The following is a 13,726-nucleotide window of genomic DNA, read 5'->3' as shown; positions in this document are numbered from 1 at the left end:
ACAGTGCAATGGGAGGGTGTGGGGTTAACAGATGGAAGGGGATTAGAATTCCAAAAGGAAGGCTGTACTCAGGGCTTAGCTGTAAAACACCAAAAAAAAAAAAAAAGTTTTTTTCAGTTTTACAGTTTCCTTTAAAGAATTTTTCCCTTCACTTGTTCTGCAGGTAATGTGTATACATGGGTATATAAAGGAGAAACAAATGACAACTCAATTAAAAAAAAAGAATCTTTTAATAAAAATTACTCATAAAAATCCCAATAAATTTCAAAGAGCAAGATATTCCTTAGTACATTTATAAAAGAACATTTGGTCCTTTTACAAAAAGCTCCCCTTTAATTTAAATACATTTCTTATTTACAGATTAAACATAAAATATCATCTATAGTTGCAAAGCATATTGCACATTAAAGAGAGAGAAGCATTTGTGTATTTCAATAGATTTTCCCAGAGTTCCCAACTCTAGATATTTTTGTAAAAAGCTTTACCTTTCTTGTGCATAATAAATTAAAATGCAGCTTGGATTTGCTATTTAAAATGAAACAAGATACCTTTAAAAATATTACTCCTCTGCCTCTCAGAAAGAGGGACAAGGGGTAATAAATCAAGAAGTTCCACAGGTACTTGACATTTTCACCGAATTTTCATGTCCAAATTCAAATGGGAGCGTAACCCTGAGCCCTGCAAAACCTGGACGTGCAGCCCAGCCTGCCCCACCTTTCCACTCTCCCAAGGGTCCCTGCCCTGCAAGGAAGAGGCAGAGTAGAAGCTGGATGTCTGGGAAAGGACAGGAAAGAACAAGATTGAAGTCCCTGCTCAGCTACTCTGTGGGGAGGGCAATCGTTTAGCCTTACCTCTTAACCAGCGCAAACTGGCAAAGATCAAAAGCAAAGGCCCTCCAGAGTCCTCCACAGAGAAGGAATGCCTGATGCCAAGTCTACAAATCCAAGGTGAAGAATCAGTTTGTAATCATTCAGTAAACTGAGCTCAGAAAAGAGCTGAGAGGGATATTCTTCTTTGGTGGAAGGGAGGGGGATACGAGTTGAGGCTGGCAGTCCAGACTGCACAACTGCGCCTATCACACCAGGGAACTACCGACTCTCACCATATTCATCCACACAGACACGTCCCTGGTGCATTTTTGACTATATGGAAATCCACTGAGTGACACGTGCACACCCCTTGATGTTCTGCTGCACAGAGCAAGTTCTAGCAGAACTCAGGCGAAGTGGGGAAAGCACTGAAAATGGAAGCTGGGTTCTCACAAAGGCCAGCACACCCCGAGAGCGGGCAGACACACGTCCTGCCTCACCTCCTCTCCCAGCAGAATGGAGTTCCCAGCTGAACAGGCCCTGTACTGGTTCAGAACTCTGTGGTGGAAAGAGACGCCACCAAGCCCAACTGTAAGGCAGTTTTCTATAATAGTTTGGCAAAACCATCTTCACCATGTTGCCCAAAGCTGACACTAGATACTTGCTAAACACAGCAATTCAAGGACGGTTCAGGCTCGGAGAGGGTCAGGAGAGGCAGGGCATTCTTGGGGCAAATTGCTGAGCAAGTAGACTGCTCTGCCGTCCTCTGCCGTCCTCTGCCCCGCCCTTTCCAACATTCTACAACACAGAACAGAAGGAACATCAAAAGCCCTGCAGGATATAGCATAGCTGTTTGCATTCTGATTTTCAAAGAGAAAGCAAGTAAGCTTTGAACCTGGCTCAAAGACCTGCTTGTTTCTGACTGGCCCTAGACAGCATTCTGGTATCCAGAGGGTCAATTACCAACCAGGAAACATCCAACTTTAGACCCGGTAGCCTGGAAGCTCAACGGCCAGCATTTGTGCTCAGTAATTCACACAGCTCTCAGCCCAGTGCCCAGAAGTCAAGAGGATTTGGGCCTTAATACAAAACATGTTTCCTGTCAGCCTGGAGCCCCTGAGATGCATTTGCAGCACTGGAAGCACAATGGTGCCCCCAGGCTCGGATCCCCATTCCAGGAGTGTGGAGGAAGAAACACCAGTGCCTATTCAAGGGTGGCAGGTAAGGGCCCAGACGAGCAGGGCAATGTTGGCATCGTCACATCTACTGCTGCCACAGCAGTTTGAGAGGAAAATAAGAGCATCAAAAGAGAAAACAGATGCAAAGGACTCACTTCTGTCCCTGATATACCACATTCTCCCAAATGTGTCATTCGTAGTCTCACCTCGGTTTGCCTAGAAAAGAGATACAGGTGTGTGTATTTAAAATGGAACAATTTGGTGTTACTGATTCATTGAAAACATTTAAAATATATACAGTGTTCTCAAAGAAAATTTTCTGTTCAGTAGACAAGACACTATTGACAAGCCGAATGCTTTTGAAATAAACAAAAAGGTAAAACAGAAGCATTCGATTTTTTTACTTTAAAACAATTTGCATAGTAAATGTTTAAAAATAAGCAGTGATACATATATTACTGATAATCCCCTTTTTAAAATTCTCCAAGAACTTAATATATTTACTTTTAAAAACGGTAACACTTCAATACTTAAATTTTCAAGAAGGAATAAAAATCTCTCCTTTTCAAATGAAAAATGCAAAGGCTTAGACAGCACTTATTTCTAGTTTTCAAAAGACTAAAATGAAATCATTTGAGGTGGCAAATAGTGACAGGTGAGACACTGGTCTGTGAGGTTGGAAATTCCCTAGCCCTTCCTATTGCAATCCACTCACACCTCTGATACTTCAGTTCTAACTCAAGAAATAACAACAAAAGAAGGCATTTTAGGACAATCTCCTCCTTATATGTGCTTGCTTTAAAATATCAGGTTGAAAGGCAAGGACTGGCCAAGTAGTTTCCAGAAAATCTTCCTCAGTAACTCCCTATCCGAACCCCATTTCAGTGTGGGCCCACCATGTGGTACCATAAAACAAGCCTATCTAAACCGCAGCAGCAGCTTCGACATCCAGTGACCCAAACCAAAGCAAGTGTAAGGCACTACTATAAAGCCTGTGTTATATAGAGAACTGTTCAAGGATGCCAGAAAGTCATCTCATCTTTTTGTTCTCCCTGAGTTAGCTAATTGGCACTAGACATATGAAGCAAAAAACAAAATTCTAACCAAACACAATAAAAATCGAGAATCCTTGGTTATTAAGTATGAGACAGATGGAGGCTCAGATAATCTTGGATATTTCTCTCTCCCCTAAAAGACACCTGGTTCTGGAACTATGGAAGCTCCTCAGGTAAGTTCATTTTCAAAATAAATACAAAACACTACACCTGTTAACTTCTTACTACCATGATGCCATAACTTAGGAGACTGCCTGTTAGAATAAGGCCTTTGTTCTTAAGCAACTAAACTGAAACACTGTGAAGATCACGTGGAGTGCAAACGAAAAACTGGATGATTTTTTTCCCTCATTTGATCTAAAATCATGGTTGGTTATTATCTAGGGGAGGGCTCAATTATCCAATAAAAGAAAAGACGGTATTTTCAAATACGATAAAAAGGATGGCGAGTAAACCTCAGATCATTTTCCAGAGAAATTTCATTCACAATCTCCTAACAAAGAGGTAGCAATACTGCAGGTAGGACAAGTACCAGCCAAGTGAAGAGGCCTGGACTCTAGAGGAGCAAGCTGTGAAGATCAATCCCAAGACATCCTATCAACTGTGCTTAATGACAGCAGCATTTCTGAAAAATTCAATTTCCATGTACTTTCCCATTTCAGAGTATATCCTTAAGGAAAAATAGGGGCATTTTATTGAACAGAAGGGAAACACAAAAATATGTAGGAATTAAAACTGTGTGGGTGAGCAGCTAGACAGAAATTCCTTCACCATCATGGATGGCCAGACTTCTGTCCTCTTCCTTCCATTGAGACTGGGCTTCGGCTTGGTTTAGGTTCAGATGTCGGTGTTTGGATGACAGTGAGGCCACACGGAGGACAGGAGATCAAATCAAGCCAACCATCTGGTCAATCTGTCTCATGTAGACGCTCTTTAAGGGAAGGGAGTATCTCCTCTCATCAGGAACACGATTGCACTAGAAAGAGGTAAGGGAAAATGTGAGTTTTGAATTCAAAACCATGTGCTAGTCCTTCCCTCAGGAAATGGGTTGAATGACCTAATTCAAGGTTTCTCAGTCTGGGCATTCTCAATCTACTGACATTTTGGGGTGCATAATTTTTTGTGTGATAGTTCTGGGCAGCATCCCAGGCCTCTGCCCACCAGATGCCAGGAGCACACTCCCCCAGCGGTGAAAACCAAAAACGTCTCCAGCCATTGCCAACGCTCCCAGCTGAGGCCCACCAGCCTACTTTAATACTCTCACTTGAGAGGTGAAGAAAGGAAGACCCAGGGAGGCTGAGAGTCAGGGCAAGCCTGCAGAGGCCAGGACAAACTGCTGGGTCCACTCAGAATTGCAGAAATACTTTGGCTATTTGAAAATACTGTGTGGTCTTCTGAGTTTATGGATCTGCTCATTCACAGCTAAAATATAAATAAAAATGCCTAAGAATGCTGTGTTTTTAAAGGCTTGTTTTCTCAAAAGAGAAGTGGGTCTTGAGAACCACTTGTTATCCCTGGGAACTGCTGTTACATAATTCATTACAAGTTTCTTCCCTGAAGAAATGCTACCCCATTACAATTTTCTTCCCTAAAGAAATGCTACCCCAGAGACCTAAACTTCAACTTGCCAAGCCCTGCCCCTCATCCTTGGCAAGATACACCTGAGCGGCCCTTCAGCTGGTCCCACCGCCAAGCCTCTGCAGTGCTCCTCCGTCTGCCTGAAAACCCCTTCTCAGGAAGCTCCTCTTCATCCATCAAGGATCTAGTCAAAAGTAACCTCCCCAGTGAAGTTCTCCTCGATGTTCTCTGGCAGACTGATTTCTCCCTCCTCTGCATCTCAACAGCACTTCAAACAGGCCTCTGTATGTTAAAATACCTGGGTATGAGCTGGTCTCCCCACAAGGCAATGAGCCAGTGCAGAAGTGGGATCCCTGATTGGCTTCTATCCCCAGAGCTGTATCCCAGCATCAAGGGAGAAGCCGCAGTGAATGTGTCACACTGGAGGGATCTCCTTCCTAAGAGAGAAGCCATGCTGCCTGGGTCCCTGGCTCCACCACACCGCACTGGGGGACCCACATCCCTCAGTGCCTCCCTTTCTCATCTGTACAATGGGCTATTCACAGCACCTGCACCTCCCACAGCTGTCTTGAGAAGTAACTCTCGTGTTTAGAACAGTGCCTGGAACCCGGTAAGCTTGATATAAGCATTGGCTATTATGAGTATTTCTTCCTCTAATTCTCCATCCATTTCCTTCTCAATTATGCATTGTTTGCTTAACCAACATTGCATGGCCAAATGGAAATTCGGGGCTTATGTCTCTCTGGCCCATCAATTTAGCACAAAGACTGAAGGTGCAGAGCTTCCACAGGAACTAAAGGAAAAGTGCTCAAGTGCTGGTGGGATGAAAGGGCTTCCACCAGAGTTTATGGGGAAGCAGTAGGACCTTTTTGACAACCAAGGCTTTTTCTCAGAAGAGAGATGGCATCCAATGCACTGTGGCACAAGGATTTGAGATTTCACCTAGTTCAGGATCCATTCTCCATCCCCTACCTCCAAATCATCCAGTTTGATTCAAATGAATAAAACTATAGGGCTTCCACTGGGGATTCAAGGACTTATGTTTCCAGACTTTCCCACTGCCTAACAGGATAACCTAAGCTTGCTTTAAATGAAACTGAGTACCCACTGCATTTCAAAAAGCATCTTCATCAAAAATCATGCCTAATGACTGCTTTTTTCTCCTCTCCTGCTGGTGGGTGATTTTGTTGGATCTCCTCTAATTGCCCCTCAAGACCCATGCTCTGCCCCCAAAGAGAAGCTCCAGCAGATCAGAAGGAAGGAGAGGGAGTCAAGCATTTCCTCTGCTGGCTCCCAGCCTGCAAGTGTCCCTCCATCAAAGCCATGGCTCCTGTCAGGGGCTGCTCTCCCCACACAGCTCTGGCCCCGCAACCCACTCTCACTCTCACCACTGGCTCCCTCAGCCCGGGAGTAAGAGCCTGCCACCCCAGGTGGTTTCCTCAGACCTGGCAACGCCTGTGTAAACTATCTCTTTATGAAACTTTTCAAATTACCCAATCTGAGTATGCCATCAGTTTTCTGTTGGGAACTCTGGATGAGACAGTAGTTAGTACTATTTTCTCTTCTTATACCTACAAACCACTCTTGGATAAAGCAACTTACATTGGAGCTGGAGTTGATGACTTTTAATTCATGAGATTTAGGTCGGTGAACAGATTTTCCCTCTTGGTTGTGCCTTCCTTCTTCAGGAAAGAAGTCCTTCCAGGGTGATTCCCGAAGATGTTTGTCCACAGATACAATGTGTCCCTCAGTTGTAAACATATATCTGGTTCCAGATTTGTGTACTGGATTCTCTTCATCAAATAGCTGGAAGAAAAGGAAGGGAGAAAAAGATACAAGTGGTAACTATAGTATTTTCATAACCCTAAACTAACTCATAGCAGCCAGGTCTCAGACTATTCACTCAGTGTAAATCTGCTTGTGCTATCATGATTTTCAAAGACAAATGATTGAAAAGTTATCCATAAAATCCTAGCTGCAAGTCAAAATCATCTGTTTTGTTTAAACTCAGGTGCTTGAACCCCATCCCTGACTTACTGATTCAAAAATTCCAGGACTATGGTCCAAAGCACAGGTAATTTATAAAAGCTCTCTGGATAATTCTGACATGCTCCTCTGCAAGTTCCAGTGCTGGAACTCCAAGACACAGACCTAGACCCTAAGGTGTTTTACCCATCTATGTTTCTTCTATCACTCATGGGGATGAGTCAGTGTGAGAAGACAGGTATTCAGGTAGTGCTGAATGAATGAATGAATGAATGAATGCTTAGAAACAGAAAATCTTGTAGTTGGAAGAAACCTCATTAGTCATCTAAACTCTTTATTTTACAAAGGAGAAATGAGTCTCAGAGGATCTCATCCACGTTTTCACAGCTAAGAGCAATGGAGTAGAGTGCAGGTTTTCTCCCCTGGGGCCTTGAGTTCTTTCCCCAGAGCACCCTACTGGGTCGCCTTCCTTTTCTCCCACTCTGTCCCATCCTTCTGACACCAAAGCTGCTGGACCGAGCTGGGAGGCCAGGCCCCGAGCCAGCCTTCCCTATGGGGGTGAGAACCACCACACAATGAAGGGGTGTAAAGGAAGACAGTTTCTCCCAGTGCCCACAGCCATGTGACCTAGTGGACACACCTCCTCCACAGCACTCAAGTACCTTTGAAACTCAAAGCCCCGAATTCTTAGTCACCATACTGTTTTCCAACCAGGAAGCCCCAACCCTTTAGGAAGCTTTGTATATAGCTATACTGAGAACAGTGGCACAGAGGGAAGGAGCACAGCTATGTACCAGGTGCACAGACACGACAAATGCACATGGCAGAAGTAAAGTGGAAAGACAAGGAGTCAGGGAAGGGGTTCGGACTCTGGCTGTGCCACTTGGTCACCCCAAGACCTCAGGCAAGCCTCTCTGGTTAGATTTCAGTTTCCCAGTTAAGGGAAGAATGAACTAGATAGTCTCAAACATTACTTCCAGATTAAAAAAAAATCCTCTCTCAACACAGACACTTGAGGGCTGGAGGATATATGTATGGATGGAGTGGCAGCTGGGTTGCAGGTCTCAGCCAAGACCACATACATCCACAGAACTGAGTAAGTGCCATCAACACTTCTATTTTTCAGAGAAGACTTCTCGTCCACCAAACTAGCACCAGCCCTTCACACAATTTATAATCATATATTAATTTGTCTATTTACTTAACACATGACTCTTTCACAAGGTCAGAAACCATGAAGGAAGATGGCAATATCTTTGTAAGTGACGGTATCCCCTGGGCCTTGCACAATGTCCAGAGCATAGTAGGCACCCATAAACAAACATTGGTTAGATGGAAGAATGAATGAATGCTTGCTCTAAGCAGCACTACATAGACCCTGGGTTAATCTTGCAATGCACATACCAGATACAAGTATTTACAGGTTTCGCTGAGGAAGAAGCTCTCCATCCGGTCCTCTTTGGATTTGTCTATGACATGATGCAGCGTAGCGTACCCACATCTACAAAACAATTTTCCAGTTAGTCCTTCCTCTACACCTTCCCACCCTGCTTATTAATTTAAGAAATGGGACTATTCTATCAACAAAATAACCGACCAAATTATCCAACACTGTATGAAAAATAAGTTATATTAGAGTTAAGGGCCATCTTTTTTTTAAGCTTGGATTGCCCACAATTTTATTTAAAAAGTAGTTTGACTATTATATGATCCGACTAGTAAGGAGGGAGTGGTGTTTGACAAAGCTCAACACTGCACCAAGAAAATAATCAGTAATACAAAAGCTCTTAAATTTTTACTATCAACAGTTCTAGAAATGACTTATCATTTGGGCATTCTAAAAGACTATTTCACATAAGAAAATGCTTATGATATACTGCGAGGTGAAAAAAGCAGAGTGCAAAACTGAAATATGGCATATATTTTTATGTATACATATATACACACATTATAGATACAAATATATAAAAAAAGATTATAAGTATATATACTTAAATGCTGACTGTGGTTATCTTTACTTGTGGAGATTAATTATATTCTACTTCTTTATATTTTCTGTATCTCTAAATTTGAGTGTATGTGTGTATATATTTTGTAAAGCATGGCGGAAATAAGTTACTCAATTAAAAAGAGTGCACATAGTCTTCTGGAACCTTAAAGAAAAGAGAAAAAATGAAAAGTAATTCCCACCATAATGGAGAGGGTTCTACCACACAAAAAGTAAATGATTTCCCTACAAAATTAACATTAATGACCTATTCTATAAATTAAAATGAAAAACAGAGTATTTCCCAAGAGCAGTTAAAAGTAAGTCAAAAGTGGCCAACAAAAAAAAGGGAAGGAACTTGGAAACTAACTTGACTTTTGTGTACTTTTCCAGACTCTGCAGAATATCCATTCCTACATGGAGGTAGAAGGGATTCTTGGTTGCCTAGAGAGAACAAGAGAAAACGTGATCCAGCAAGGGCAACAAACATCACGGCAACAAGACAGCCAATACCAACACAGTGACTGCGAGAATCTCCCAACAAGAGCCACTGGCCAGAAGAAGGGACCTTTACATTGAAGGGTCATGAATGTCCCATCAACGTGTATCTACAATGTCTTTAACTTGAACCAGGGTTGAGACAGCTCTTCTGATGCCTGTCAAGGTCAGAAATGAAACAATACCCACGCTGACTACACTGTATCTGAGAACAAATCCAGTTTGCATCCTGCCTCAGAACTCTCTAGAAACTTCAGACTCAGGCACTGGGGAAAAAGAGGTTGCCTCCATTCTCCTTCTAACACTATGAGGCATCACTAGATGTTCAAAAGCATCTAAGCAAGGGCTCCACATTTTCTTCTCTAATCGTTCTAAGCAATCAGTCCTTGGGTTGCTCCAAGGTGATTTCATTAGGGAAAAAAATTATCTGAGAAGATGAGATTTTTATTCCAAAAATACTTTCAAAGCTGACAGCCATCTTTAATTCGTGCCTACTGCCAACCTGCAGCAGCAAAAGCAAATAAGTACAAGGCTAACATTTGTGGATTAACAGAGCATGAGGCCTCAAAGTAAAGCTGAAGACTTCTCTGGATTCTAAGAAAACAGTAAATGTGAAGAAGTAAATTTGCAAATGGGAAAGAAGCAGTGACAAATAAAGATAAAAAGACAAAAAGGCAACAACAGGATCAAGTTTAAGAAGAGAGAGCAGAGCAATTTCAGGCATGTCACCTTCAGAGTACACAGCCACACTGAGTCCAGAAAAAAGGAGGATATAATCTTTTCCCTTTTGGGGGGAAGAAAGGTTATCTGAAACTCATGAGGTCTCTCTTCAGGCACAAAGACTATTACTAGTTTCTTAGGATTCCCCCACCCCCACCCCTTGCTTTCCATTGAGGGGCAAATGGCAAGGATTCAGTATATAAGATTATTGAATAAATCTAAACCACAGTTCTAATCCTACCGCCAGAGTTCACATATGTAAGGTTCTGCTTGCTGGGCTTGCCCACAGTAGCCTTTTGGTAGAGGTCTATTGAATCGCATTGAAGGACAACCTCTTAGAAAGATTAACAGCTTTGCTGGTGTGTTTGTGACTGGATAAGGACTCTCAATGTGCACATTGGTATGGCCTGCACAGAAGTATAAATACCAAGCTTAAGTTGTGGAGAAGACATTTCAGAGTTGAAGTGACAGTCCCTCAGGCACTAAAGCAATTTCACCAAAGATGACCACTACATGTTTTTTAAGCATTAAATAAAAATAGACATTTGGATGAATCCCATATGAATTACCTCACAACCAAGAAAAATAATTTGTTTTTTCTCTCTGAATAACTATTACATAGACCAGGGATCACAGTACATGTGCACAGAATTGTATCCAAGAAAAGAGTTCTTTGGTCAAATAAATTTGGAAAATATTGGGAACTACGTCTTCCTCTTGAATATTTAAGGATGTGAGAAGTTAGTCCTACAGTAGAGACACTACTCAGTTTTGCAAAGTATTAGGTTACAAGACATATATGAATACAAAAGCCTCCTCTGTCCTGTGGAGCCATGAATGACACTAAATACTACTAAGACTACAGAAAGTTGGTAAGTATCAGAGTCTCTATGAAATACCATTTCAAATTAATCAGCAAACATTCATTAAGAACCAACTGCTACAGGTCTTCCTAGCTTTTATTTTCTGGCAAATTTTTTTCATTGTCTTTTTTTTTAAAGATAAATAGACCACACAAAATGTTACATTAAAAAATATAAGAGATTCCCATATACCCCACTCCCCACCCCACCCCACCCCCACTCCTCCCACATCAACAACCTCTTTCATCAGTGTGGCACATTCACTGCATTTGGTGAATACATTTTGGAGCAGTGCTACTCCACAAGGCCTACCTTTTAAATACAAACTACTGTTTAACCAATGCTAGTACCTGATAGAGGAGATACGTAGATTCCACCAACTCCGGTCTCAGTGGGTAGAAGAGAACGTCAGGGGCCTGTAGTTGCCAGTTATATCTCTCAGGGAGAGCCCCGTATCGTTTCCATATGGCATAGTAAAAGGCATGGAGGCAGATGGCATCTTCCACATCTCCTATCAGAACCTACGAGGAAGAGACACAGGCCATCAGACTAGGACGCTTTTCCCAGAATGGCAAGACCTGACACAAAGGCCTACGAACATGGTGGGAGAAAAAACCAACTCAAAACTGAGTCCAGACAAAGAGATGTCTTATCAGGCCATCAATGTCAAATTTAAAGCCAGAAAACTGAACTGCAGAGAAGGGATTAATAAGCTACTGAACCAGAAGAGATGACTGAGAGGATTATCCACAATTCACACACACAATTACCTTTCTTTAAAAAAAAAAAAAAAAAGATACAATTTATTCCCTCCCCCAAAAGGCCCCCTTGTTGTTCTGCGCTCGCTGTCTGTTCTCTGTGTCCATTCGCAGCGTGCTCTTCACATTCGCTTATCTTTTCTTATCCTTCTCTCTAGGCCTTCCATATGGTAGATGGGAGCCCAATCACTTGAGTTACATTTGCTTCCCACAATCACTTTTCAAATATGGCTCTGCACTTAGAAAACAAAACAAACAGCGCTTTCCAATCCCTTTCACATACCCTGGAACCCAGCTGCAGGAGAAAGTGCATAAGGGACTATATAACGGGGATCTGTAAATTACTACTTTTCTGAAAGTGCCACAGCTACTACCAAGAGACTAAACACTGCTTCCAAGGTTTCAACAGCCTACAAGATAGGATTTCACTAAAGTTTCTAAAAAAGAAACCCATCACTTTAAGGGAGAAGAGCTGGTATGCCAGATGACCTTGAAATGGACATTTGGGGGAAAGAGGGTCAATTTTAGTGTTAAAAACATTTGGCCTTTTACAGAATTTCAAAGTCTAAATCAGAGCCTTCCAACAGAAATATAATACAAACTACACACGTAATTTTAAATTTTTGAGTAGCCACATGAAAAAAAATCTTTGAAAGTGAAAATTTTATTTCATTTAACCCAATATATTTAAAAGATTATCATTTCAACACAGAATCAATATGAAAATTACTGAGATATTTTGCATCCCTTTTTTTTTTGTATTACAACTTCAAGATGCAGCAGGTAGTTTGGCCACGGCCCACCCTTACTTGACCAGCTGCTTCTTCTCAAGAGTTCACTAGCCACAGCTGGCCAGTGGTTACTACAGAACACAGCTCAGGTCTGAGCATGTATGTCTACGGTGGCCACACAACATGGACTCCCAGGACTATCTTGGTTCCACGGAATGACTCATTTCAAGAAGCAATTTTCTGAAAACACAGGAGACTTCTCTGGCTGCACCAGTTTTTAGCTCCTTGCCTGTGAATGAGACCTTCCACCTCTCCAAAGCCAGTGTCTCCATCTAGAAATAGGTTTATCATTGCAGGGCGACTGTAAGGCTCAGAAATAATAAATGTGCAAGTCAAATGCATGGGCAGGACACACTGCTCATCACAGAGCTGCTTTCCTCTTGGGATTCATAATAAATACCAGTGCCTCCCCAGAGCCTTACCCAGGTTGCTAAATGTAGGCCCAAACAGGGTGGAAAAGTTTGCAGGACATCATTCCTGTGGCTGAAAGGCTGCCCTGACTGGGCTCTGAACCAAATGAACAATATGGAGATCAATCTGAATTGTATTATTTTACTTTGTTGTAATTTGACTTTGTTGTGCTGGTATAATTGAAAAGAAAATAATTTATCCAAAAGAAAAAAATAGACTCCACCCCACAATTTTAATTATTTTTCTATAGAACTCTGTGCCAAGGAAGCACAGTTACCCCAATTCCTGGTACAGACATATAGAAATTGGTGGTCTACCTAAATAAATTAAAAAAAAAAAAAAAAATGTGAGGCTGACTCATTGTTCCATAAAACTAACTTCCTTAGCAGATAAGACCCCAAAATACCTGCAGTCCAGGGAAGAAGGCCTGCAGAGAGTCTATCCAGGTGTTCATCAGCTGTCCACTGAACATGTTCACATTGACATAGAGCGGGGGGTCTCCTTCTCCCTCATTGCAGGCCTCCCGCCTACAAAACCAAGCAGAGCATTCAAAGGTGAGAGCAAGAGGCAGGCCCAGCCACTGGCTACTGAAATGAGGAACCTGGATCCAGCTCCATTCCTGAACAGTCCCTGGTAGTTTAAAAAAGGGAGTCAACATTAACTTTTTTCCCTAATTCTTTCTTTAAACCTTTGGAGACTGCTACTACCTGACTATACTAGACTCTAGTAGTACAAGGCAACATCTGACATAAAATAAAAGTTCTAAACTCAGCCTTTTAAATGTATCAGGATTTCACTGCATTTTGCAAAAAGTGCTTTGACATTCAGGTTTAAGAACACTGCCACATAACTGAGTTTGGTATGCAGGATGGATCTACAATGGACCTGAGCCAGAGCGCCTGGTAATTTCTGTCTCTTCTCTAAATGGTCCTACATCATGGACCTGAAGGATTGCATGAGAGCAAGACCTTCAGGGATAACTAACCCATTTTGTTTTCAGCTTTACGCTCAAAAGCAAGTATGACTAGATTTTTACTTAAACATGGCATTTGCACAAGCAGTTTTATATAATGGCTAATTTAAAAATGGGTT

At 41.9% G+C, this 13,726-nt stretch overlaps 1 protein-coding gene across 1 annotated transcript in view; it reads right to left on the bottom strand.

Moving 5' to 3' along the window:
* Positions 1–211: 211 nt before the first annotated feature.
* EDEM1 (ER degradation enhancing alpha-mannosidase like protein 1) overlaps positions 212–13,726 on the bottom strand; it is a 29,344-nt gene continuing 15,829 nt past the window's right edge. The window contains exons 7-12 of the mRNA XM_058288333.2: positions 13,041–13,161; positions 11,025–11,195; positions 8,964–9,037; positions 8,011–8,107; positions 6,223–6,426; positions 212–4,018 (exon numbers count right to left, since the gene is read on the bottom strand). Coding sequence (XP_058144316.1) covers positions 3,929–4,018; positions 6,223–6,426; positions 8,011–8,107; positions 8,964–9,037; positions 11,025–11,195; positions 13,041–13,161 — 757 coding nt within the window. The 3' untranslated portion in view covers positions 212–3,928. The remainder of the gene's footprint in view (positions 4,019–6,222; positions 6,427–8,010; positions 8,108–8,963; positions 9,038–11,024; positions 11,196–13,040; positions 13,162–13,726) is intronic.

The sequence above is a fragment of the Dasypus novemcinctus genome, chromosome 26 (genome assembly GCF_030445035.2).
Source record: "Dasypus novemcinctus isolate mDasNov1 chromosome 26, mDasNov1.1.hap2, whole genome shotgun sequence".
NCBI lineage: Eukaryota > Metazoa > Chordata > Mammalia > Cingulata > Dasypodidae > Dasypus > Dasypus novemcinctus.
This window is presented reverse-complemented; position numbering and strand designations above follow the sequence as displayed.